Source organism: Crinia signifera, chromosome 6, assembly GCF_055691185.1.
Source record: "Crinia signifera chromosome 6, ASM5569118v1, whole genome shotgun sequence".
Taxonomy (NCBI): Eukaryota; Metazoa; Chordata; class Amphibia; order Anura; family Myobatrachidae; genus Crinia; species Crinia signifera.
Genome location: NC_139222.1, coordinates 20,827,425 through 20,852,275, shown reverse-complemented (window position 1 = coordinate 20,852,275; position 24,851 = coordinate 20,827,425). Strand labels below are relative to the sequence as shown.

General features: G+C 47.1%; 1 protein-coding gene across 1 annotated transcript in view; it reads left to right on the top strand.

Moving 5' to 3' along the window:
* LOC146009540 (uncharacterized) overlaps window positions 1-24,851 on the top strand; it is an 86,099-nt gene that overhangs the window by 42,673 nt on the left and 18,575 nt on the right. The window contains exon 8 of the mRNA XM_083149984.1: window positions 9,762-10,715. Coding sequence (XP_083006110.1) covers window positions 9,762-10,715 — 954 coding nt within the window. The remainder of the gene's footprint in view (window positions 1-9,761; window positions 10,716-24,851) is intronic.

Here is a 24,851-nt window from a genome sequence, read left to right as displayed (position 1 = left end):
TGCCAGTTGTAGTTATATTTGGATTTCAGTAAGGGAAGGGAATCTGCAAGGTTTATCGGGAGAGCGTCAGTCTTGGATGTGTTAAGTTTGTAATAAGAGGCAGCGCTGTAGGAGGATAGTGTCGCGTGGATATGTGGGAGCATTTGGGGGGATCTGTCACAAAAAGTAGCACATCATCTGCGAATAAACTCAGCTTATGATTAGTGGAGCCTACTCGAAGGCCTGGGATATTGGGGTTATCACGGATGGACATAGCCAGTGGTTCAATGGAGAGGACAAATATCAGGGGCGAGAGGGGGCAGCCCTTCCTAGTGCCATTGGAAATTGTAAAAGGGGTGGAAAGGAAGCCGTTACTAAACACTCGAGCCGATGGGGAGCTATATAGGGACATAATTGACCGCAATATCCGATCTTTGAAGCCAAAACGGGACAGGACCTCTTGCATATATTGCCAGTTAAGGCGATCAAATGCCTTTTCGGCATCTAGTGAGAGGAGAAGCAAGTCCTGTCCTGTGGATAATGAATCGATTAGGTTGAACACTCTTCTAGTATTGTCTGGGGCCTGTCGTCCAGGGACGAACCCTGTCTGGTCTGGGTGGACCAGGGAGGGTAGGAAGTGATTTATTCGGGACGCCATTAATTTGGCAAAAATTTTGATATCAGTGTTCAGTAGGGCTATCGGGCGGTAGTTTTGGCACATTGCAGGATTTTTGCCGGGCTTCGGGATGGTCACTATTCGGGCCTCCAGTAATTCTGGGGGGGCCTTCCCCTCAGAGGAGAGCTCATTGAAAAGGTCTCTTAGGTAGGGGGACAGTAGGTCGCTAAAAGATTTATAGAAGTCTGTGATGAAGCCATCAGGCCCAGGGGCTTTGTTGCAGGGGAGTGATTTAATAGCTGACTGGATTTCAGCCTGAGACCAGGGGGCATTTAAGGAGTCTAATTGTTCAGAGGAAAGGGAAGGGAAGTGTAAGTTGTCTAAAAAATCACCGATGGTAGCATTGGTAGGTTGGGGCGTGGAGGGATCTAAGTAGAGATTATAAAGCTTAGAATAGTAGTCAGCAAACTGATTGGCGATGTCCTTAGGGTTATGTACTTTCTCTTTGCTTGGAGAAATAATGTATTTAATTATATTTCTGGCCTGCTGGGCACGTAGTTTTCGGGCTAACATCCTGCCTGATCTGTTACTGGCTAAGTAGAATTTATGCCTCATCCTATTTAAAGCTGATTGGGTACGTGTGAGGAGAAGCTTCTGGAGTTGGCTACGTATCGAAGCTAACTCTGTCTTTAGGGAGACGGAGGGGGATTTTTTATTCCTGTTTTCAAGTTCTATTAGTTTGACCTCTAGGGCTTTTTGAGTTGCGGCGGCTCTGCGTTTTAATGTGGCTCCGGCTTGTATGGCTGCCCCTCTGGTGACTGCCTTAAAAGCACACCAGTGATTAATCACCGAGGTATCAGTTGTCTGGTTGTTTGTCATATACGCTTCCATTGTTTTTAATATGGTGTCTTTGGCTGAGGGGTCCTTTAGTAGATGAGGGAATAGGCGCCAAGGTCTGGGGGGGACTTGTGAGGGGAGGAAGTTCCATTGCCACACCACAGGTGCATGGTCAGACCATGTGATAGGGAGTATATCTGCACCCTTGGAGTGTTGGAGGGACCACTTGTCACATAGGATATAGTCGATTCTGGAGTAGGTGTTATGGACTTGGGAGTGAAAAGTGTATTCTCGGCCAGTTGGGTAGGTTATTCTCCAGGTGTCATACAGATCAAATTCTAATAATAGATTGCGTAGGGCTGTCGATTGATTATCTGAATGCGTATGGTGGGAGGAGGGGAGACGGGATTTGTCCAGTCGGGGGTCAAGAGCCAAATTGAAATCACCTAACAATATCAAGGAGCCTTTTGAGATTTTTCGTACCAGGGTGAATAGTTTACGGAGGAAGGCCACCTGATTCGTGTTGGGGGCGTAAATGGATACTATAGTCGTTAATCTGTCCTCTAGGAGGCCAGTAAGTATCAAGTATCTGCCATTCTTGTCAGCAGTTTGGGACTGGCAGGTAAAGGGAGTATGGCGGTTAAAAAGGATAGCAACACCATTACGTTTGAAAGGGCCATTGGCATAGTAGATTGTCGGGTAGTTTGGGTCTCTGAATTTGGGTGGGTTGGTGGAGGCAAAGTGCGTCTCTTGAAGGGCCGCTATATCCGCCTTTTGTTTGTGGAGATATGACAGGGCCATCCTACGCTTATGTGGGGAATTCAGCCCCTTACCATGCCTAAGCTATTATCTTTAAATGTTATGTCCTTAAAAATGCTATGGATATAACGGGTGTGTCTGTGTGAGGGGTGGAAGGTGGCGTATATTGGTGGTTAGGAATGCAGTCCAGGGGAGGGGAAGGGGGGAGGAAAGACAGTTAACATAAGGAGAGTAGAGGAAAGGGAAAGGAAAAGCAAAGCAAAAGGGTCCAACTACTAGGACCCGCATGACTACTGCAGGGGAAAGAAAAAGGTTTTTCATGCAGTAGTATCAAGGAGTTTTTGGGGTGGTGGCCCGGCCTCACTGGGGAGCAGGGAAGAAGAGGAAGGCCACCGCTCCAGAAACGACTTTCCTTTCATTTGTTTTCCCTTAGGAACTGTGCAACATATTACAAATTAACAAACATTCCACCTATAAAACTTGGAAGTAATTAGGTAAACAACTGTTGTATATAACTCACTAGAGCGGGCGCGAGTGGGCCCCAACTATTGTATGGGGCACAATGCGCATAAACAAAAACAGAAACAGAAATTTTTAACGTGCTAACATCAAAATGCAACAAACATCTGTAAACAGATTCCCAATGCCTAGCATCCTACCGCTACTTGTAAGTAATAAAACTGATACTTATCGCATAAACATCCACCCACTGTGGGGAGGTAGGGAGGTAGGATGGCAAGGGAGTTCAGATATGAAGAGGGAATGTCCGTGGCTTCATATAGGGCATCAAGTGTCAGTCCATTCCTGGCGGAAAGGTTGGGGGCGCTTCTGCCCTTGGGTTCCTGTTGTTGAGATGTTCCATTCTAACAGGAGTTTCTTTCCAGCATCTAGAGTGGACACATTGTAGGTGGTGTCTTCGTGTGTAATAATCAGCTTCACAGGGAACCCCCAGCGGTATCGGATGTCGTGAGTGCGCAGTGCCGTAGTAATTGGGGCGAAGGCTCTCCTGTTGGCCAGGGTCGCAGGGGAGAAATCTTGATACAGTTGGAGGCCTCCTAGAGCATCGGATTTCTTTGCTTCACGTGCTGCTTTCAGGAGTTGTTCTTTAATTGTGAAAAAATGGACCCGGAGGAGAGTGTCTTTGGGTAGGTCGGCAGGGATTGTTTTGGGTCTCGGCAAGCGATGGATGCGGTCGATGAGTAGATCTTTGGGATCGGCAGAGGGGAGAAGTCTAGAGAACAATGCGGTAGCGTAGCCTTCTAGTTCGGCGTTGGTCACTGACTCTGGGATGCCCCTGATCTTGATGTTGTTCCGTCTGGACCTGTCCTCGAGGTCCGCGAGTTTGGTTTTGAATTGGGTGATTTCGATTTGTTGACGGTCATAAGAAGATATAAGACCATTGTGAGAAGCGACCAGCTCCTCCATTTTCTTCTCTAAGTGGTCCGTTCTGTCTCCGATCGCCACCAGCTCAGTTTTAACCTCTCTGATGGCCAGCTTAAGGTCTTTTGCTATCTCTGCTTGGAATGCAGAGAAGACCTGGCAGAGAGACTTTACGGTAACCGGTTCGTCAGAGTCAGCATCGATACCTGCCAGCCCAGTAGGGGGGTTTTGCTCCTCACGGACTCCCAGGGGCTTGTATGGATGCTGCAGGGGACTTGTTTGCGATTGTGGGGTTTGGGAAGTTTTCTTGGTCGACATGCTTATTTTGGTTGGGGCGACCTCCTTGGGTCTCTTGGGGGCCATATTTGAGGCAGGCACTAATTGCGCAGATGATGGAGAAGTAGTATTAGGCACCGTGGGGGTTCCCACAGTAGGTTATCACTTCATATATGGTGTGGAGTGTAGTCGTCACGGGGCGGCAGCCATGAGATGTGGGTTTTCACATTGGGGCCTGAAATGGGGCTGCTGTAGCTATGAACTGTCTGGAGTGCGCTATATCACAGTGCCACCAGGGAGATCCTGGTAGCGCTCGGGATGTTTAAAGGAAGTACTTATCCCTATATCTGGGATGTAGACTGAGTGGTATTCTGGGCTTCAGCAGGATGATATATTGATGTTTAGTGTCCCTGCAGAGATTGAGACAGGATGGGCTAATTGCAGGTCCCAGCAGTGCGACACAGGCTGTAGTTAAAGGGGGTTCTGCAGGTGATGCAGGGTGTAGTTCAGCCCTGTGATCGATAGGTGGCGATACGCCCAAGGGATGTTTTGGGGTCTTGCAGGGTTGCTGCGGGCTCAGGTGGAGATGGGGAGAGAATGGCGGAGCCACGTGGGGATATGATGGTGGCCGGGTCCAGCCGCGGCAAGGTAGAAGGAGCGGGGGTGGCGCGGGGAGCTCCCCAGATGGGGCTGGTTCCAAGTAGTGACGGGGTTCCGCTTACCGGAGATGTGGGAGCGCTGTGGCACCTGACGGTGGGGATGGGCGCCTGCCTTCTATGTTCCTGCACGCTGCGGGTGGAAGGTGCGCTCCGGGCTTCCGATCAGCTGGGCGGCGGGTGAGAGGGCTTGCTGAGCGGCTAATCGGAGGATGTAGAGATGTCCCCCGTCAGACGTGGTGATGCGTCTTCCGCCGCGTCACCGCTCCTTCCTCCTCCCGAACCCGAGTCCCCGGCTTCTATCGCCGGACCAGGCCGCAACCTGCAGCAGCACTTAAAAGTGCTGCCCGGCTCCGCGACCTCGTACCGGGTCAGGCGGGGGGTATGGGGAGAGCTAATGAAGGGTAGGGAGGTCGTCTGGGACGGGTAGGAAAGGCTTAAAAGGGAAAAAGGCGCTCTCACGGCTGGCTTTTAAACTTGCAAAAGTCTCAGTTGGTGCCATCACAGAGGCTCCAATTCTTGGGGGTCATTCTGGATACCCATCTACATCGGGTATTTTTACCGGAGGTGAAGGCCAGGGATTTGGTTGCCTTAGTCCAGGAGATTCTCAGCCCTCGGAGCACATCAGTGTGGAGGTGCCTCAAGCTGCTGGGGAAGATGGTGGCGTCTTTCGAGACGCTGCAGTTTGCCAGGTTCCACTCTCGGGTGTTCCAGTGGAACATTTTGACGGCTTGGTCAGGAAACACACAGACCATGAAGTCAGAACAGATAGTGCTGTCTTCGGAAACTCGAGCCTCCCTGAAATGGTGGACAGACGTGGATTCCCTTCAGTGGGGTCGGTCACTGCAGTCCTGGAGCTGGCTGGTAGTCACTACCGACGCCAGTCTCAGGGGCTGGGGGGCAGTAGTCTTGGACCTGCGTCTGCAGGGCTTGTGGACTCCAGAAGAATCTGCCTTACCGATCAACATCTTGGAACTGAGAGCTGTGTGGAAAGTGATTTCTCTGGCGGGAGACAGGTTACAGAGGCTTCCTTTAAGGATTCAGACCGACAACGCCACAGCTGTGTAGTATCTGAATCACCAGGGAGGCACACGCAGCAAACTGGCCATGTGGGAGGTGTCCAGAATCTTCTTGTGGGCGGAACAGAATGTTCCAGCTTTATCAGCTATATTCATACCAGGAGTGGAGAATATAGAGGCCGACTTCCTGACCAGGGAGGAGCTGAAGGAAGGAGAATGGAGCCTGAATCCTCAAATATTTCATCAAATTACTTTGATGTGGGGAACCCCAGACGTTAACCTGATGGCATCCAGGTTCAACCATCAGGTGCCCAGGTTTTATGCCAGGACAAGGGACCTACTGGCAGAAGCAGTGGATGCCATGACTATCCCCTGGGAGGGCAATCTTCTTTATGTTTTTCCGCCAGTCCCAATGCTGGCGAGAGTGTTGAAGAGGATTCAGGCCCAAGAAATCCCAGTGATTTTAGTGGCCCCGGATTGGCCAAGGAGGTCCTGGTACTCGAGGCTTCAGAAATTGTCTGTGGACTCGTGGCGTCTACCTCTGAGGTCAGATCTTCTAAGACAAGGGCCATTCAATCATCTGGATTCAGCTCCATTAATTTTGACGGCCTGGCTGTTGAAACCGCCATTTTGAGGAATAAAGGATTCTCAGAGGCAGTGGTTAAAACCATGATAAAAGCCAGAAAGGCAGTGTCTTCGGCAAATTATTATAGGGTCTGGAAGACCTATATTCGTTGGTGTGAGAGACAGAAGTCTCATACATCACGCTTTAAATTGACAAAAATGTTGGAATTTTTGCAGGATGGTTTTTCCTCTGGGTTAAGCCTTCAGTCTCTAAAGGTGCAGATCTCGGCCTTGTCCATTTACTTCCAGAAAAGAATTGCATTATTGCCGGAAGTACAGACCTTCCTACAGGGGGTGTCTCGGTTGAAACCTCCCTACAAACAACCAGTAGCTCCATGGGACTTATCTCTGGTTTTGGAATGCCTTCAGAAGGCACCTTTTGAACCATTAAGGTCGGCTGACCTTAAGTTCCTTACATGGAAACTGGTATTTTTGTTGGCAGTGGCGTCAGCAAAAAGGGTGTCAGAGTTGGGAGCATTGTCATGCAAGTCCCCTTTCCTGATATTTCACGATCGGGCAGTCCTTCGGACGGTACCCCAGTTTTTACCAAAAGTAGTCTCTGCTTTTCATCTAAACCAGGAGATAGTTCTGCCTGTGTTTCAACCCCCAGAGGGTTCAAGAAAAAGGGACAAATTGAGGAGTTTGGATGTTGTGCGCGCCTTGCGCGTTTATGTGGACAGAGTTAAGAGTGTCAGAAAGACTGATACCTTGTTAGTGTTGTATGACATACACAAAATTGGTTGGCCTGCTTCTAAGCAGACCATTGCTAGGTGGTTGCGCTCTGTTATTGCGTTTGCATACACTAAAGTTGGTAGGCCAGTGCCGGCCAGGATTAATGCGCATACCACCAGGTCAGTCGCCACCTCTTGGGCGGTTCGACATGGGGCAACAGCTGAGCAGGTTTGCAGGGCTGCCACTTGGTCATCTGTACATACCTTTGCCAAATTCTATAGGTTCCATGAGTTCGCGTCGGAGGACGCATCATTCGGGCGAGCAGTAATGAGAGCTGCAGACCTGAGCGTACCCACCCAAAGGACCGGCTCTGGAACGTCCCAGTGTTGAGCTGTGTCACCAGGACCATTGAAAGAGAAAAAGGGATTTTTGTAAGAACTTACCGTTCGAATCCCTTTCTCTGATATGGTCCTGGTGACACAGCGATCCCTCCCTTACGCTCAGTAAGTATGCCAGGTTCATGATGTTTCATGTTATTTGGTTAAAAGTTATTGTTAAAAAATGTGCATATAATATGTGTAGGCGTTTGTACTGAGTTAATGTATTCCAGTGGCTTTGAAAGATTGAACTGAAGAGTCCGGGATGCAGTAGGGGAGTAGCCTACCCTCTAAAGCTTTAGGATAGGTGCCTGGCTCCTTCGGACCCTCCTACATCCCAGTGTTGAGCTGTGTCACCAGGACCATATCAGAGAAAGGGATTCGAACGGTAAGTTCTTACAAAAATCCCTTTTTATCGCATTACTTTGGTAAAAATAATGTAAATGGGTCCTTCTATTTGGAGGGGCTGATGGGATACAGAGGGGAGAGACTGGGGATCATAGATAGGGGATTTAGAGGGAAGAGACTGGAGATCATGGAGAGGGTTACAGAGCAGAGAGACTGGGGATCATAGAGAGGGGATACAGAGCGGAGAGACTGGGGATCATAGAGAGGGGATACAGAGCGGAGAGACTGGGGATCATAGAGAGGGGATACAGAGCGGAGAGACTGGGGATCATAGAGAGGGGATACAGAGCTGAGAGACTGGGGATTATAGAGAGGGGGTTAAGAGCGGAGAGACCGGGGATCATAAAGAGGGGATACAGAGCGGAGAGACCGGGGATCATAGAGAGGGGGTAGAGAGCGGAGAGACTGGGGATCATAGAGAGGGGGTACAGAGCAGAGAGACTGGGGATCATAGAGAGGGGGTACAGAGCAGAGAGACTGGGGATCATAGAGAGGGGATTTAGAGGGGAGAGACTGGGGATCATAGAAAGGGGGGTACAGAGCAGAGAGACTGGGGATCATAGAGGGGATTTAAAGGGGAGAGACTGGGAATCATAGAGAGGGGGTACAGAGCGGAGAGACTGGGGATCATAGAGAGGGGGTACAGAGCAGAGAGACTGAGGATCATAGAGAGGGGATACAGAGCGGAGAGACTGAGGATCATAGAGAGGGGGTACAGAGCAGAGAGACTGGGGATCATAGAGAGGGGGTACAGAGCAGAGAGACTGGGGATCATAGAGAGGGGGTACAGAGCGGAGAGACTGGGGATCATAGAGAGGGGATACAGAGCGGAGAGACTGAGGATCATAGAGAGGGGATACAGAGTGACAGCAGGAAAGCATTAGTAAGGAATTGGGGTATCAGAGTCTGACTGATACATCAGAGAGAGGTGAAGAGATGGGCGGGTAAAGTTCCCATGGTGGTGGGCAAAGTCTTGCAGGCCTGAGTGGGAGGAGGTAATTAGGTGGGAGATGAGGTGCCCGTCGTTGTCATTGGACAGAGATGGAAGTTGGGGAGGAGATATAGGAGCAGGTTACAGTAATCCAGTCTGGTCTGTAACCAGTGATTGGATGAGAGTCTTAGGGCCCTATTCAGACTTGCTCGCTGTGCTGCGTGATGTTATCCTGTGGAGCCCTGGGAGCAGGATAACACCGCCCCTCTGAACGCACGCCGCCCCCTGCCCTCTCCCACCCTGTGCAGGGATACGTACGGCTACACATCCATCCGCTAGCGCCCGCACAGAGAAGAAATCATTTGGTTACCTACCATCGTATGATTGGTCCTGTCCCTGACGCTCACAGCCGCCACGTAACCCGGAATCACTCGGCGGCTGTGAGGATTTTAGCGATTTCCGTTTGGGAGCCGACAATCAGCTCAGACGTCAGGTGCGCACACGCAGTTCCTGCTGTTATTTATTACATCTCTATTAGATATGGACAATTCCTCCTGCTCTGGCGCGTTTTCTACTCCTTTACGGTTTCCACTATTTTCTATCCGATTTATCATTCGATCAACACTGGCTTCAGGCAGGAGATGGACATGGACTGGAATGCTGCAGTGATACATTAGATTTCCGCTATATAGTCTTGGCTGCTATCACTATTTATCTATTTGATTTGCATTGGGATCCAATCTGCATTTAATGTGCAAAAACCATTTGATGACCATTCCATTTTCTATTCGATTTTGCTTCTATAAAGCCTATCTCACCATGTGTATGCTCTATTAGACATATATATCTGTGGATGGATTGTTCTCCATACACCCTGCCCAATCCATAGTGACTGATGTCACAACTGGGCGGTTACAATTACATGCGCCGGTCAATTCCGCTGCACATCACCGCTGCCTACTGCAGCGGGTGTATGGGAGGTCAGGAGATATCACACACAGCACCATGCACTATCTAGCTTTAGGTATGTTGACCATTGGCTGTGTTGCAGAGCTGACGCGATATGTCTGGTCATTCAAAGACCTATCGCTGGCTGAGAGACCATCGATATATCGGCCAGTGTGTGCGCAGCATTAGACATGTTCAGTTTAAGTGATAAAACCTCCATGAACATTTGCTTCTCAATGTAAACAATTCTGTCTGTTGTCATTCATCTGTTTCCTGCAGATGGGCGCACAAGCAGGAATACCTCGGAGGGAGATCTCATTGTGTCTCCAGATTATATACTAGAAGATAAGAACATCAGACAAGATTCTCCAGAAGAAAAACCCATTATCCCCAATACACACCCAACATTTCACAGTGCAGATATTTCATCTGGTCCCTCTAGTCATGAGGAACCTTCTCCTGATCATTCAGACCTTACTACACACAGTACAGATCATAAAGATGATACAATAACATCCAGTTCTGAGTCTGGTAAGAGTTCTATACATCCGTCAGATTCTGTTTTACATCAGAGACATCAAACAGGGGAGAAACCATTTTCATGCTCTGAATGTGAGAAATGTTTTGCACATAAATCATCTCTTGTTACACATGAGAGAATTCACACAGGTGAGAAACCATTTCCATGCTCTGAATGTGGGAAATGTTTTAGAAGGAAATCAAAACTTGTTATACATGAGAGAATTCACACAGGTGAAAAACCATTTCCATGTTCTGAATGTGGGAAATGTTTTAGCGAAAAATCAAATCAAGTTACACATGAGAGAAGTCACACAGGTGAGAAACCATTTTCATGTTCTGAATGTGGGAAATGCTTTAGCGTAAAATCAAATCTTGTTATACATGAGAGAAGTCACACAGGTGAGAAACCATTTTCATGCTCTGAATGTGGGAAATGTTTTAGAAGGAAATCAAATCTTGTTATACATGAGAGAAGTCACACAGGTGAGAAACCATTTTCATGCTCTGAATGTGGGAAATGTTTTAGAAGGAAATCAAATCTTGTTATACATGAGAGAAGTCACACAGGTGAGAAACCATTTTCATGTTCTGAATGTGGGAAATGTTTTACAAATAAATCGTCTCTTGTTACACATGAGAGAAGTCACACAAATGTGAAACCATATTCATGCTCTGAATGTGGGAAATGTTTTAGAGAGAAATCAACTCTTCGTAAACATGAGAGAATTCACACAGGTGAAAAACCATTTCCATGTCCTGAATGTGGGAAATGTTTTAGCGAAAAATCAAATCAAGTTAGACATGAGAGAAGTCACACAGGTGAGAAACCATTTTCATGTTCTGAATGTGGGAAATGCTTTAGCGACAAATCAAATCTTGTTATACATGAGAGAAGTCACACAGGTGAGAAACCATTTTCATGCTCTGAATGTGGGAAATGTTTTAGAGAGAAATCAACTCTTGTTAAACATGAGAGATTTCACACAGGTGAGAAACCATTTTCATGCTCTGAATGTGGGAAATGTTTTAGAAGGAAATCAACTCTTGTTATACATGAGAGAAGTCACACAAGTGTGAAACCATTTTCATGTTTGGAATGTGGGAAATGTTTTACACATAAATCAGCTGTTCATAAACACCAGAAAACTCACACACAAATAGTATAGGGTGAGATTTAATAGGATGAGATTTTCAGAAAGTGAGAGATTTGGTGAGAAATCTCCAGTTTTTATAAAGCGGCAATCATTTACACTTCAAAATCAAACTGGTTTAGCAGTGTTAATGATTGCCGCTTTACAAAAACTGGAGATTTCTCACCAAATCTCTCACTTTCTGAATCTCTCATCCTATTAAATCTCACCCTTAATTTTAATTAACTGATCTACATGAAACGGAAGCATCAATACTAAATTCCTCTATCATCCATTGTATGTGGATTCTTAGATACAGTGTCTAGGTAAACTTTCCTATGCCGAAGTTGAATGTCTAACAGGTTTAAATGTCGACATGTGTTTAACATTTTTTGGTGTCAGTGTTGACATGGACTCCCAATTAGTGTAAAGCGTAACCTCTTGGTTCCCTCTCCATCCATGGTGCAAGTTACACACATGTAATGCCGGCGGCCACATCTGATTGGCTGACTGCATCTGTCATTTATGCTGATGTTCCAGTTCTATTGCTGCTGTGATGTATTGCCATGGTTACAGTGACATGAGCGATCAGTGTGCAATAAGACTCCATGTCTCCTAGTCTGACTGTATATGGGAAAGCAGCTGGTGTATGTATTACTGAGTCATTATATAACCGCATTGTTGTACCTGTGCTTTATGTATAACAGCATCTCTGTAATATATATGTAATAAATACACAGTGTGACCCTGTACTGTAATGTGTGTGGTGTATACTGATATTTGGGCCATCACTATGACTCTGCGCCTCTTGTCATACCCCCGGCACCTATGTAGGAGGTGCATGTGCTGGGATTGCCGAGCCGGCCACGTTCCGTGGTACTCACAGCCCACGGGCCCAGCACCATGCAGCTTTATGGATCCCATTTGGCATCCGGTACTTAGACACAACTCCCGGCCACCTCCACATGAGCCCCATAATGTGGGATCTGTTACTCTCTCCCTGGGGTCAGAGCTGGGAGATAATGTGTTCCCACAGGGCAGGTGCAGGTGTCTGATGCTATGTGGCAGGATCCCCCATTATATAACATGAGACACATAGGGGGAAATGTACTAAGATGGGCGTATACGGCAGATCCCGATACAAATGGAAAGAAATGAGATTGGCCGTATAAGACCCAATAATATGAATGGACCATACATTTACAGAGATGTCATATTCTCCTCATTTGTATTTTCCGATGATGTAGTCCATATTCTGTTACCGGTGGGTTAAAGTTCGAGGGGACCAAGGTGGCTGGATCCTAGAAAAGTACTTCAATAAATTACTTTAGTTTTAAAGTACACTTACTGTATTTGCTGGCGTATAAAACTACTTTTTTCCCCTGAAAAACATGCCTCCAAGTGGGAGGGTCGTCTTATACGCCGGGTGCACTTATATAAAGTGCAATAGTTCAAGCTATGTGAATCAAACCACAGTGCAGCTAACATACAGGACCACAGAGTAGATACATCTCGAACTACTCAAAAAGACAAATGCAGCAAAAGATGGAGTGGAACTGAAAGATAGCGCTCAGTGGTATCTAAGTACAGAGGATGTATAGCCTCAAATAAAAATATTTTTATACAAAACCATATACAACTGGTCATGTGTCGCACAGGATTTGAATATCATGGATGGATATAATATTTCACATAGATCCAAATAGATTCTCCCCTATTAGGCATAAAGGGGAGACACAATAGGGAAAAACATGGTGCAGATCATTATGGTAAAAAAGGTTTTAATATGGAGGATACACTTACAAAGTGTTGACGATAATAAAAGCGTGTAACAATGAAACCAAGGCAAAGCAGCAGGCATAAAGATGTTCTCGGAAGTCTCCTGTCCAGGGTCCCTTGGTCCGGAATCAAGGGGGGTTCAGTCCAGGATCTTCCTCCGCCGTGGATACTGCTACCCGGAAGTCAAGTGTCCAATTGCAAATACACACGCTTAACGCGTTTCGGAAAACAAAGTTCCTTCTTCAGAAAACAAAGTTCCTTCTTCAGAAGCGTGATAAAATGTCCCCAGGCATGCATATATATACCTCCTATCATTAAAACAAATACAATACATATGCCGCTAATCGGCATACAATATCTGGATTCCGTGTGAAGAAAGATGGCGGTGCATTCCATATGCCGGAAGTACGTCACCCCATGCGTTCCAATAGCCGAAAGTGATCGCAATACAGTGGTTTAGACGTAGCTGTGCGTTCCAGCCTTCTGGCGCTTGCTTTCCAATTCTTTCTTTAAGGCAATACCTCACAATTTGGATCAATAAATATGTATGTCATGATTGCTCACAGGGAAAACGGATATTGTGTACATAAATTATCAATACACATAAGATCTGTAAAAAAAAAAAAAAAAGATTTGTTAGAGTACAATCCAAAATATTATGATGCCAGCACCAAATAGAAAAAGAAAAGAGCAGTGAGAACTTGAAGAGTAGAACAAATTTTTAACTCAAAAAGGGTTTCAACTCAAAATCCCCATTGAGGCCTTTGGGTACCAATGTCCCCAATTTATGGATCCAGCGCATCTCTGTCCTTGAGAGACGTTTGGCTAGATCATTGGTTCAAGTTTTGGGGATAATTTGTTCCATTGCACAAAAGTTTGAAATATGGCTTTCCTTCGAGTTGTGAACAACCCTAAAATGTGCTGATACAGTATGTGTTCTTAACTGTTTCCGGATGTTGTATATGTGTTCAGCAGTATGTGCTTTTAATTGTCTACTAGTTTTGCCTATATAGGCCAAGCCGCAACTGCATTGAAGCAGATATACAACGTTTCTGGAATGACATGTCAAAAATTGTTTAATTGATACACTGGTGCCATTTATCATCAACTGCTCTATTTTTCTATCTTTGGCCTTTACTGTTTTACAGGCCAAACAGGAGCCACAGCGATGGAACCCAATGGTTCTAATCGCTTGACGGGGTTTCTCCTCTGTTGAACTATGTACCAGATGATCTCGTAATGATGGTGCTTTTTTATAAATAAATTGAGGTTTGTCTGGTAACTCTGGACCTATAACGGGATCATTTTGAAGGAGATACCAGTTGGTCTTAAAGACCTGCTCTATATCCACTTGAACCTATCATTAGTTTCCTTAGGTTTGGTTTTTACTTCCAATAAGCTGGTTCTCTCAATCTGGTTAATTCTCTCTTTTGCTTTATTAAGGATTTGGCTCGAATAACCCTTAACCTGCAATCGATCCGAAACTTCTTGTATTTGGGATTCACAGACAGAGGGGTCGGTGTAATTCCGCTTGATGCGGGTGAATTGCCCAAAAGGAATGGCATCAAGCCAGTTTTTATGATGCTGACTGGTGGTGTAAATGAAGCTGTTAGAATCCGTTTCTTTTCTAAACGTTTTCGTTTTGAGAGTATTGGATTCAATGTAGATGTTGAAATCCAAGAAGGATACCTCCTTCTGGCTACAACTGAATGTAAGTTTAATGTTCCTGCTATTACTATTCAAAGAATCACAGAAAGAGTCTAAGGAATTCTTATCCCCTGACCAAATAAAAAAAATATCATCTATAAAACGGCTCCAGGACACCAGGCCTACCCCCAGCTCGCCACCCTGCCACACCACTTGATCTTCCCAGTGGGCCATAAATAGGTTGGCATAGCTGGGGGCAAACCTGGTGCCCATTGCTGTTCCGGTACACTGTAATTAAAAAGACCCTTCATGCACTTATATAACAAACTATATTTTGAGTGGAAATATTGGGGGGGGGGTCGTCTTATATGCTGGCAAATACGTTATCTACCGTTATGATCAGCAGAATTTCCAATACAGCATACGGTACTTGTGTATTATCTGGGCACCCGATTTTTCCTTTTCAGGGTCCATGGGTCCCACAGGGGACATCGGGATTGTAGGCGGATCCAGGGGGTCCGAGGCACCAATCAGCAAAGCATCTTTAAGTTTCCCAGAATGCCCAGGCCCTCTCCCCTACAGCCCCGCCTCCAGGGCTCTACCCAGTTTTTTGTTGGTGCCTGCAGGAAGCAGACGCACCTTTTTATCAGTGGGGATTGCCTCGCTGAGGCAATCCCACAAAAAGCTTATTTTTATTTTTCACTTTTGAATCTGCCGCCTTTACGGCAGAAGTCGCTTTGCGGCTTAGCCGCTCAACGCCGTCAGTCACTGACCGCGGAGCGAGCGGCTGCATCTCTCCTCCCGGCGCCGACATTCCCCCATGACAGGCGTCAAGCGGGGTAATCCGGCCAAGGAGACCTCGGCGAATAGCACCTCCGGACGTCTCCCCCTGGCAGCTTGCCCGGACCAGGAGCAGGTAAGGTGGGAGGGGGAGTGGGGGGAAAGGTGACGAGGGCAAGAGAAGGAGGTATATGTAAATGGCAATACCAGTCATGTATATATGAAACACTCAGGTGATGTAAATGAGCTTCATGCGGTTTCCTTAATTGTTGATGCCAAAGCAGTAATGGGATGGCGTATGTATTCAGTCACAGTCTGACATTTTTGTGGGGGGGTTATGAGAGTCGGTTTCTTCTTGCAGGTAGGCTTCTGCGTCGCTTGGGGATAGGAAGTCTTTAAGTGAGGTTCCGTCAAATATCCTGAGTCTGGCTGGGTATAAGGGCGCAAACTTGCGGCCATCACGGATGAGATTAGCGCAGATAGGTGAGAAATCCTTTCTTGCCTTGGTCAGCTCGGCAGAATAGTCCTGGAATAAAAGTATTTTATGCCCCTCTGTAACGATCAGATCAGGTGATCGATCAAATTAACGTATGCCTCCTGTTATGATTATCTGTTCGATCAATGTATGTCTGATATTATTGTAAAGTTATGTCTCCTGTGAGTATTGGAATCAGGACATGTCTTTTATTATGTGGGTAAACTGTAGGTGACCCTGGTTTGAGGCCTGTATTCCCTCTGTTTAACATCTGTGGACTCCTCTGGAGTTAGGATGTAAGATAAAGATCTGAGACCCCTCATAAACCAGATTGGGGGGGAGAGCAATAGTGTCCAGCCAACAGGCCAAAGTTGCTCTGGCCCTCCACTAAATTACCTCTTATCACTTGAGGAATGTATAAAATCTACTTCAAAGCAGGGACAAATTCTTTATGGGAAAGATCCTATATCTAGGGACCTTCACTAGGCTCAGCAAGGGAATGGTTAAAAATCCCAAGGGTGGGAGGGATGAGGGAGGCTGCAGAAAAAAACCTCTGTACCTTGGGATAGTCAGTGGTCACTACCTGGGGGTGTAGCAAACAGGCTGTAAGCGACCAGAGATTTCTTGTGGAGAACCCCCCCACGTCAGGATTGGTACTTAAGTGTAAGATACGGTTCTGTCATTTTTCCTATTTATTTTATTTCTGAAATTGCATTTAATCTTGTGTGTACTTTTAAAATCATTGTAATATCTTGCAACTATTTTTTAAAGCTCTGTAGTATTTCTAGGAATAAATAATACCTATTCTCAGTCCTGGTCCTGTGTTCTTAAGACTCATTAGCCTCAGAAGAGAACGCTCCAGCGTGTTACCATTTGTATATTGTATTGTGCGGTCAGGTGCGAGCCAAGCCACCCCTTGCGCAGTTTCAAGCGCTAAAATCATGTTTTGGCTGGTGGCAGTGTACCTCAAGTAAAGGACCCGAGAGTCCAAAGTGAACCCCAGTCACGGCCGGAGCTGCTCAGATTGACGTATCGGAGCAGGCGACCGGTGGGTCCGTGACACCCTCCCAGGTCAGGGGTTTAACCTTGCGGGATTCTACTCATAATAATTCTTTGTGGAGGTAGTTCAGTGTTTTAAATATTACTGCATGAGGTCTGGCGCCCTCTTGTGTTCTCTGTGGGCCTAACCTGTGAGCCTGTTCAATTACTAAATCATTGCATCTATCCTGCACATTTAATAAATTGGGGAGGGTGATCCTGATAAAGTCGTAGAGGCCCTGACCCTTGACGGTTTCTGGGAGTCCGATCAGACGCAGGTTATTACGTCTGGACCTGTTTTCAAGGTCCTGAATTTTATTCTGCAATTGGTGAATAGTTTTTGTATGATCTTTTGAGACCAACTTTATCTCAGCTACCTCTGCAAAAGTCTCTCCAACTCTATGTTCAGTCTCAAGCACCCGTTGTTGTAGCGGAGCAATCTGCCTATTTATATCAGCAGTCTGCTGCTTCAATAGGGGAGATATGGCAGCTCTCACAGCATCAATGAGGTCCCCATATGTCACTGGGGCTTGTGGGTCAGGGAGTGAGGTGTCTCTGCGTGGTTTGTGTGGGGTATCTGGGCGAGCCAGGTTTACCTGCAGATCCTCGGATTCCCTCTCCTCCTCCTCAGAGGGATATTGGCTGTGCAGCGGTGACCCCGGGAGAGACGCGCTGGGCGTGATGTGAGGCGCCAACTTGGGTTCCCTGCTTCTCTTCTCTCCCTCCTTCTTGTGGCGCTTGGTGTTGCTGGGCATCGCGGTGAAATACTTTTCCATATACCGCGGGTATTCGGCGGTATAGCGGTGAGTGGGGAGGAGCCGTTAGTCGAGGCGCAGTGCCTTGTAAATGATATAATTGGGCTAACCGGCAGCGGAGCGGATTCTCTCAGCCTCCTCTCATAGGGTAGCCGGAACCGGAAGTCCGTATGTGGATTCTTAGATACAGTGTCACAAGTTACACACCTGTAATGCCGGCGGCCACATCTGATTGGCTGAATGCACTGTAATTTATGCTGATGTTCCAGTTCTATTGCTGCTGTGATGTATTGCCATGGTTACAGTGACATGAGCGATCAGTGTGCAATAAGACTCCATGTCTCCTAGTCTGACTGTATATGGGAAAGCAGCTGGTGTATGTATTACTGAGTCATTATATAACCGCATTGTTGTACCTGTGCTTTATGTATAACAGCCTCTCTGCAATATATCTGTAATACACTGTGTGACCCTGTACTGTAGTGTGTGTGGTGTATACTGATATTTGGGCCATCACTATGACTCTGCGCCTCTTGTCATACCCCGGGCACCTATGTAGGAGGTGCATGTGCTGGGATTGCCGAGCCGGCCACGTTCCGTGGTACTCACAGCCCACGAGCCCAGCACCATGCAGCTTTATGGATCCCATTTGGCATCCGGTACCTAGACACAACTCCCGGCCACCTCCACATGAGCCCCATAATGTGGGATCTGTTACTCTGTCACTGGGGTCAGAACTGGAAGATGTGTTCCCACAGGGCAGGTGCCGGTGTCTGATGCTATGTGGCAGGATCTGTACAACTGCCCCCATTATATAACATGAGACACATAGGGAGGAATGTACTAAGATGGGCGTATACGGCAGATCCCCATACAAATGGAAAGAAATGAGATTGGCCGTATAAGACCCAATAATACAAATGGACCATACATTTACAGAGATGTCATATTCTCCTCATTTGTATTTTCTGATGATGTAGTCCATATTCTGTTACCGGTGGGTTAAAGTTCGAGGGGACCAAGATGGCTGGATCCCAGAAAAGTACTTCAATAAATTATTTTGGTTTTGAAGTACACTTACTGTATTTGCTGGCGTATAAAACTACATTTTGTTCCCCTGAAAAACATGCCTCCAAGTGGGAGGGTCGTCTTATACGCCGGGTGCACTTGTATAACAAACTATATTTTGAGTGCAATATTGGGGGGGGGAGGTCGTCTTATACGCCGGCAAATACGGTATCTACCGTTATGATCAGCAGAATTTCCCATACAGCGTACGGTACTTGTGTATTATCTGGGCGCCCAATTTTTTCATCTTATGTGATTGTACAACCAAAAATCGGTCGCATCGCATGTGATGCGACTAATTTTGGACCCAATTTTTTATTGTACAGGCACCCAGATGACTAATTCCGATGTTAAATGCCCCCCAGACCCGATTTTCGATTGTACACCTACCCTGATGGGTAATGCCTATGTCAAATGCCCCCCATTGTTAACGCCACCCCACGATCAACACCAACCCGAAGCGTGGCGAGCGCAGCGGTACGCGCCCTCCAACCTTTTCATACCCCCACTATCCACATCGGCGTGGGGTTGATTTTATATAGTGTGGCGACCCCCGCGGGATACGAGCCCAAAGTGTGGCGAGCGGACGTGGAATACATGTTAAGTAATCCGCGTCCTCTCGCCACGCTTCGGGCTCGTATTCCGCGTCCCCTCGCGGGGCTCGCTGCGCTTGCCACACTATATAAAATCAACTCCACGCCGACGTGGATAGTGGAGGTATGAAAAGGTTGGAGGATGCTGCGCTCGCCACGCTTCGGGTTGGAGTTAACAATGGGGGGGGGCATTTAACATTGAGTACAATGTAAAAATCGGGTCGGAACGTCCAAAAAACCCCAAAATCGGGTCCCATTGCATGCCTTAAGTACTGGCATGCGATGGAAAAAATCGGGCGCACACATATTACACAAGTACCCAGCATACACATCAGCAAACTCAGGAGCCCCGCCCCCTGCATCAAGAGGCTGAGTTGGTTTCTTCCTGGCACTTCTGCAGTCAGTGTTCATCCAAGAATGAGGCTACCCTAACACTGACAGGGTCCTGGTTATATAGGCTACAGAAGCTACCCTAACACTGACAGGGTCCTGGTTATATAGGCTACAGAGGCTACCCTAACACTGACAGGGTCCTGGTTATATAGGCTACAGAAGCTACCCTAACACTGACAGGGTCCTGGTTATATAGGCTACAGTGACTACCCTAACACTTACAGGGTCCTGGTTATATAGGCTACAGTGGCTACCCTAACACTGACAGGGTCCTGGTTATATAGGCTACTGAGGCTATGCTAACACTGACAGGGTCCTGGTTATATAGGCTACAGAGGCTACGCTAACACTGACAGGGTCCTGGTTATATAGGCTACTCTAACACTGACAGGGTCCTGGTTATATAGGCTACAGAGGCTACCCTAACACTGACAGGGTCCTGGTTATATAGGCTACAGAGGCTACGCTAACACTGACAGGGTCCTGGTTATATAGGCTACAGAGGCTACCCTAACACTGACAGGGTCCTGGCTATATAGGCTACCCTAACACTGACAGGGTCCTGAATATATAGGCTACAGAGGCTACCCTAACACTGACAGGGTCCTGGATATATAGGCTACAGAGGCTACCCTTACACTGACAGGGTCCTGGTTATATAGGCTACCATAACACTGACCGGGTCCTGGTTATATAGACTACAGAACTCCTGCGTAAGCTGTTTTATAAGTGCAAAGGCTAAACTGTAATATCATAAATGTAAATAACAGTAGAGGGCGCTATTGCCTGAATTATGAATGTTCAAACTAATGTACTGACAAATGTGTACATAGGATTACATAGATTAAAGACACAATGTGAATGCATTGTCCCAGGATTGAAAAGCAAGGACACAAGCACGTGAATTAGTTTAGTCTAATATAACCAGTGACCGTTGTCTATTGGGACAAACATGTTAGAATCTAAAATCGCCTCTATCCGCTCATAAGAGAATATACAGATATCCCTTCTTGTCCTATCACCATTTACATTAATGAAAGAAACACCCACCTTACTTCTAAAGATTATATTATATACAAAAGCAACAATACCTGACATCAGACTTAAATGAGCAATGACAATATATTCATCAGTCCTGATACCTTCCACCCTTGGTCTCAGGTAGTTTTCCACCATATACCTTCCAGGTTTCTCCTGTGGGGAGACCTCTGTTGTCCTGTATTGCACCAGGGCATCTGAGATTTCATTGCCTTCTAGCCCAGTGTGTAATAGACATGTCCCACAGACACAGGCCGTCCATAACACTGGTTATATAGCTCAGTCTCCAGCTTGGTGCTACAACAAGGCGAGCATCCATGTCATCCATCCTTGGGATACAGTACAGCTGTTGGTGTTAATGATGATGATGGGAGGAGCTTTGGTTTCTTCCAGCAGCATGACTACAGCATGTAGCTCTGCTTACTGACATGTTCCTTCTTCACCACCCCCATGTATCAGTTCTGGGTGCTTCCTGTGGAGACCACTGTTGCTGACCACTCTGTGGACCTGATGCTGTGGATTGCTTGGGCAGTCTCTTGTATGGACGCTCCACCTCTTTCCGACAAGTACCACTTCCATTCCTGCAGCATCTGCTCCTGGGCCATGGCTGTGTGTGCCTAGGCCCTTGCACCTCACCCACCCTGCCACTGGTAAGTCAGTGCGTATAGTGACCGGTTGTGGCATGATGATGCTCCCCACATGCTGGAGTGCAGTGTATGCTGTCTGTGGGTGTGGTAACTGCTTGCTCCAAAGTTCAATAGGAGTCTTCAGTTCAGTACTCTGGGTGGCAGTGGAGTCAAATGCTCTTCTGCCATAGACCCAGTCATACCAGATGAGGTGCCTACTGCTAAATCCAGGGGTGCTTTCATGTAGGTGGGAGCTGACTGGACAAACATACAGAGATCAGGTCCTTCCCACTGTATTACACTCACTCCCCCACCTCATGGATTTGCAACTTTCACCAAACGTCGAACACACCCTAACAAATATACCTGCTGAATACCCTCTCTAGTAGTGTGCCACGGTGAGGTGGGCATCATCTGTATTTTTATTACTTCACAAGTCAATAATGTCCAGGTACCATCCCTACTGTGAAACCTCTGCGCCTGTAAATGCACCCGGGGATCTATTGGCAAAGTTCCCATTTGTGCCATTTCTGTGGAAATTACCTTAATTGAATCTCCACCCTCCTCCCACAACCGGAGTATCCCTGTAGGATTTGTAGCATATTTAAATCAAAGGGTGTGGTATAGGATCCAGACAGTCATTAGCCCAATGTTGGGATCCTGACTGCCCGGACTCAGGCAGCAAGGGGAGTGTAACAAAGCCCCTTGCGGGCTCGGTGCTCTCACCACCTATTCTATTCTCCCTCTATCACATCATGGACCCCCATGAGGGAGGATAGCCAGGGGCCATTGGGACCCCAAGTGTCGGGGTTTTAACAGTCAAGATCCTGACTGTCGGGCACCTATATCAAATCACTCTTATTTCCCATCTTCAATCACTATGGGAGCTTTCTCTGTCTCTGATGCAGTAGCTTCCTTCTCACAAACCGCTGGTTGTGTTCCTTGTATAATTACAGGTATAGCTTCAGTGGGTTTTGTATACAGCGGATCCCTGATAAACATTTGACGTATGGGTCAGTCAGTGTGAGACATATGGGTCAGTCAGTGTGAGAAGTATTGGTTAGTGGGTCTGTCAGTCAGTCCGTGTGTAATGTATGGGTCAGGTAGTCAGTGTGAGACATATGGGTTTAACGGGACAATCAGTGTGAGACGTATGGACTAGTGGGTCATTCAGTGTAAGACCTATTGGTCAGTGTGTCAATAGATCAGTGAGACATATGGGTCAGTCAGACTGTGTGATACGTGTTGGTCAGTGCGTGTGAGACTTATGGGTCAGTGCGTGTGAGACTTATGGGTCAGTCCGTGTGAGACTTATGGGTCAGTCCGTGTGAGACTTATGGGTCAGTCCGTGTGAGACTTATGGGTCAGTCAGACTGTGTGATACGTGTTGGTCAGTCCGTGTGAGACTTATGGGTCAGTCAGACTGTGTGATACGTGTTGGTCGGTCCGTGTGAGACTTATGGGGTCAGTCCGTGTGAGACTTATGGGGTCAGTCAGACTGTGTGATACGTGTTGGTTGGTCCGTGTGAGACTTATGGGGTCAGTCCGTGTGAGACTTATGGGGTCAGTCCGTGTGAGACTTATGGGGTCAGTCCGTTTGAGACTTATGGGGTCAGTCCGTGTGAGACTTATGGGTCAGTCCGTGTGAGATGTATGGGTCAGTTAGTCCGTGTGAGACGTATTGGTCAGTCAGTCCGTGTGTAACGTATGGGTCAGTGGATCAGTCAGTCAGTGTGTCAGTCAGTGTGTCAGTCAGTGTAAGACCTATGGGTCAGTGTGAGATGTACTGGCCAGTGGGTCAATCAATCAGTGTGAGATATATGGATCAGTCAGACTGTGTGATACGGGTGGGTCAGACCGTGTGAGAAGTATGGGTCAGTCCATGTGAGAAGTAGGGATCAGTGGGTCAGTCAGTCAGTGTGAGATGTATGGATTAGTCAGTTAGGGTGAGATTGATGGGTTAGTGGGTCAGTCACTGAGATGTATGGGTCAGTTAGTCACTGTGAGATGTATGGTTTAGTGGGTCAGTCAGCGTAAAACTTATAGGTCAGTGGGTCAGTCCGTTTGAGACGAATAGGTCAGTCAGTATACCCCACCATACCCACATTCACCTTCCAGCATTACACCTCATACATACACATCTGGGCACACCTTATACATCCTCATGCCCAGCACATATACCCCCATACCCACAGTCATCACCCAGCATTACACCTCATACATACACACCTGGGCACACCTTATACATCCTCATACCCGGCACATATACCCCCATACCCACAGTCACCACCCAGCATTACACCTCATACATACACACCTGGGCACACCTTATACATCCTCATACCCAGCACATATACCCCCATACCCACAGTCACCTCTCAGCAATACACCTCATACATACACACCTGGGCACACCTTATACATCCTCATGCCCGGCACATATACCCCCATACCCACAGTCACCACCCAGCATTACACCTCATACATACACACCTGGGCACACCTTATACATCCTCATGCCCAGCACATATACCCCCATACCCACAGTCATCACCCAGCATTACACCTCATACATACACACCTGGGCACACCTTATACATCCTCATACCCGGCACATATACCCCCATACCCACAGTCACCACCCAGCATTACACCTCATACATACACACCTGGGCACACCTTATACATCCTCATACCCGGCACATATACCCCCCATTACCCACAGTCACCACCCAGCATTACACCTCATACATACACATCTGGGCACACCTTATACATCCTCATGCCCGGCACATATACCCCCCATTACCCACAGTCACCACCCAGCATTACACCTCATACATACACACCTGGGCACACCTTATACATCCTCATGCCCGGCACATATACCCCCATACCCACAGTCACCGCCCAGCATTACACCTCATACATACACACCTGGGCACACCTTATACATCCTCATGCCCGACACATATAGCCCCATACCCACAGTCACTGCCCAGCATTATGCCTCATATATATATATATATACACACACCTTATGCCCGGCACATATACCCCTATACCCACAATCACCGCCCAGCATTACCCTTCATACATACACACCTGGGCACACCTTATACAGCCTCATGCCTGGCATATATACCACCCATACCCACAGTCACCTCCCAGCATTACACGACATACATACACACCTGGACACACCTTATACATCCTCATGCCTGGCACATATACCCCATATACCCACTGTCACTTCCCAGCATTACACCACATACATACACATCTGGGCATGGCTGAATAGTAAAGAAAAGGGTGGAGAACTACAAGTCCCAGCATGCACACCAGTCTCTGCCTTGCAGCACCACAGCTAGGGCTGGGAGGACTCAGCTGCCTCTCCCTGGTCCCAGTGATAGCACACACCTGGTATTATACTGCAGCCTGTGTGAGTAGAGCAGCAGCTCCCCTGTAAGTGCCCTTATGGCTCACACCCAGCAATCACTACTATGCTGTTACTAGCAGTATAAT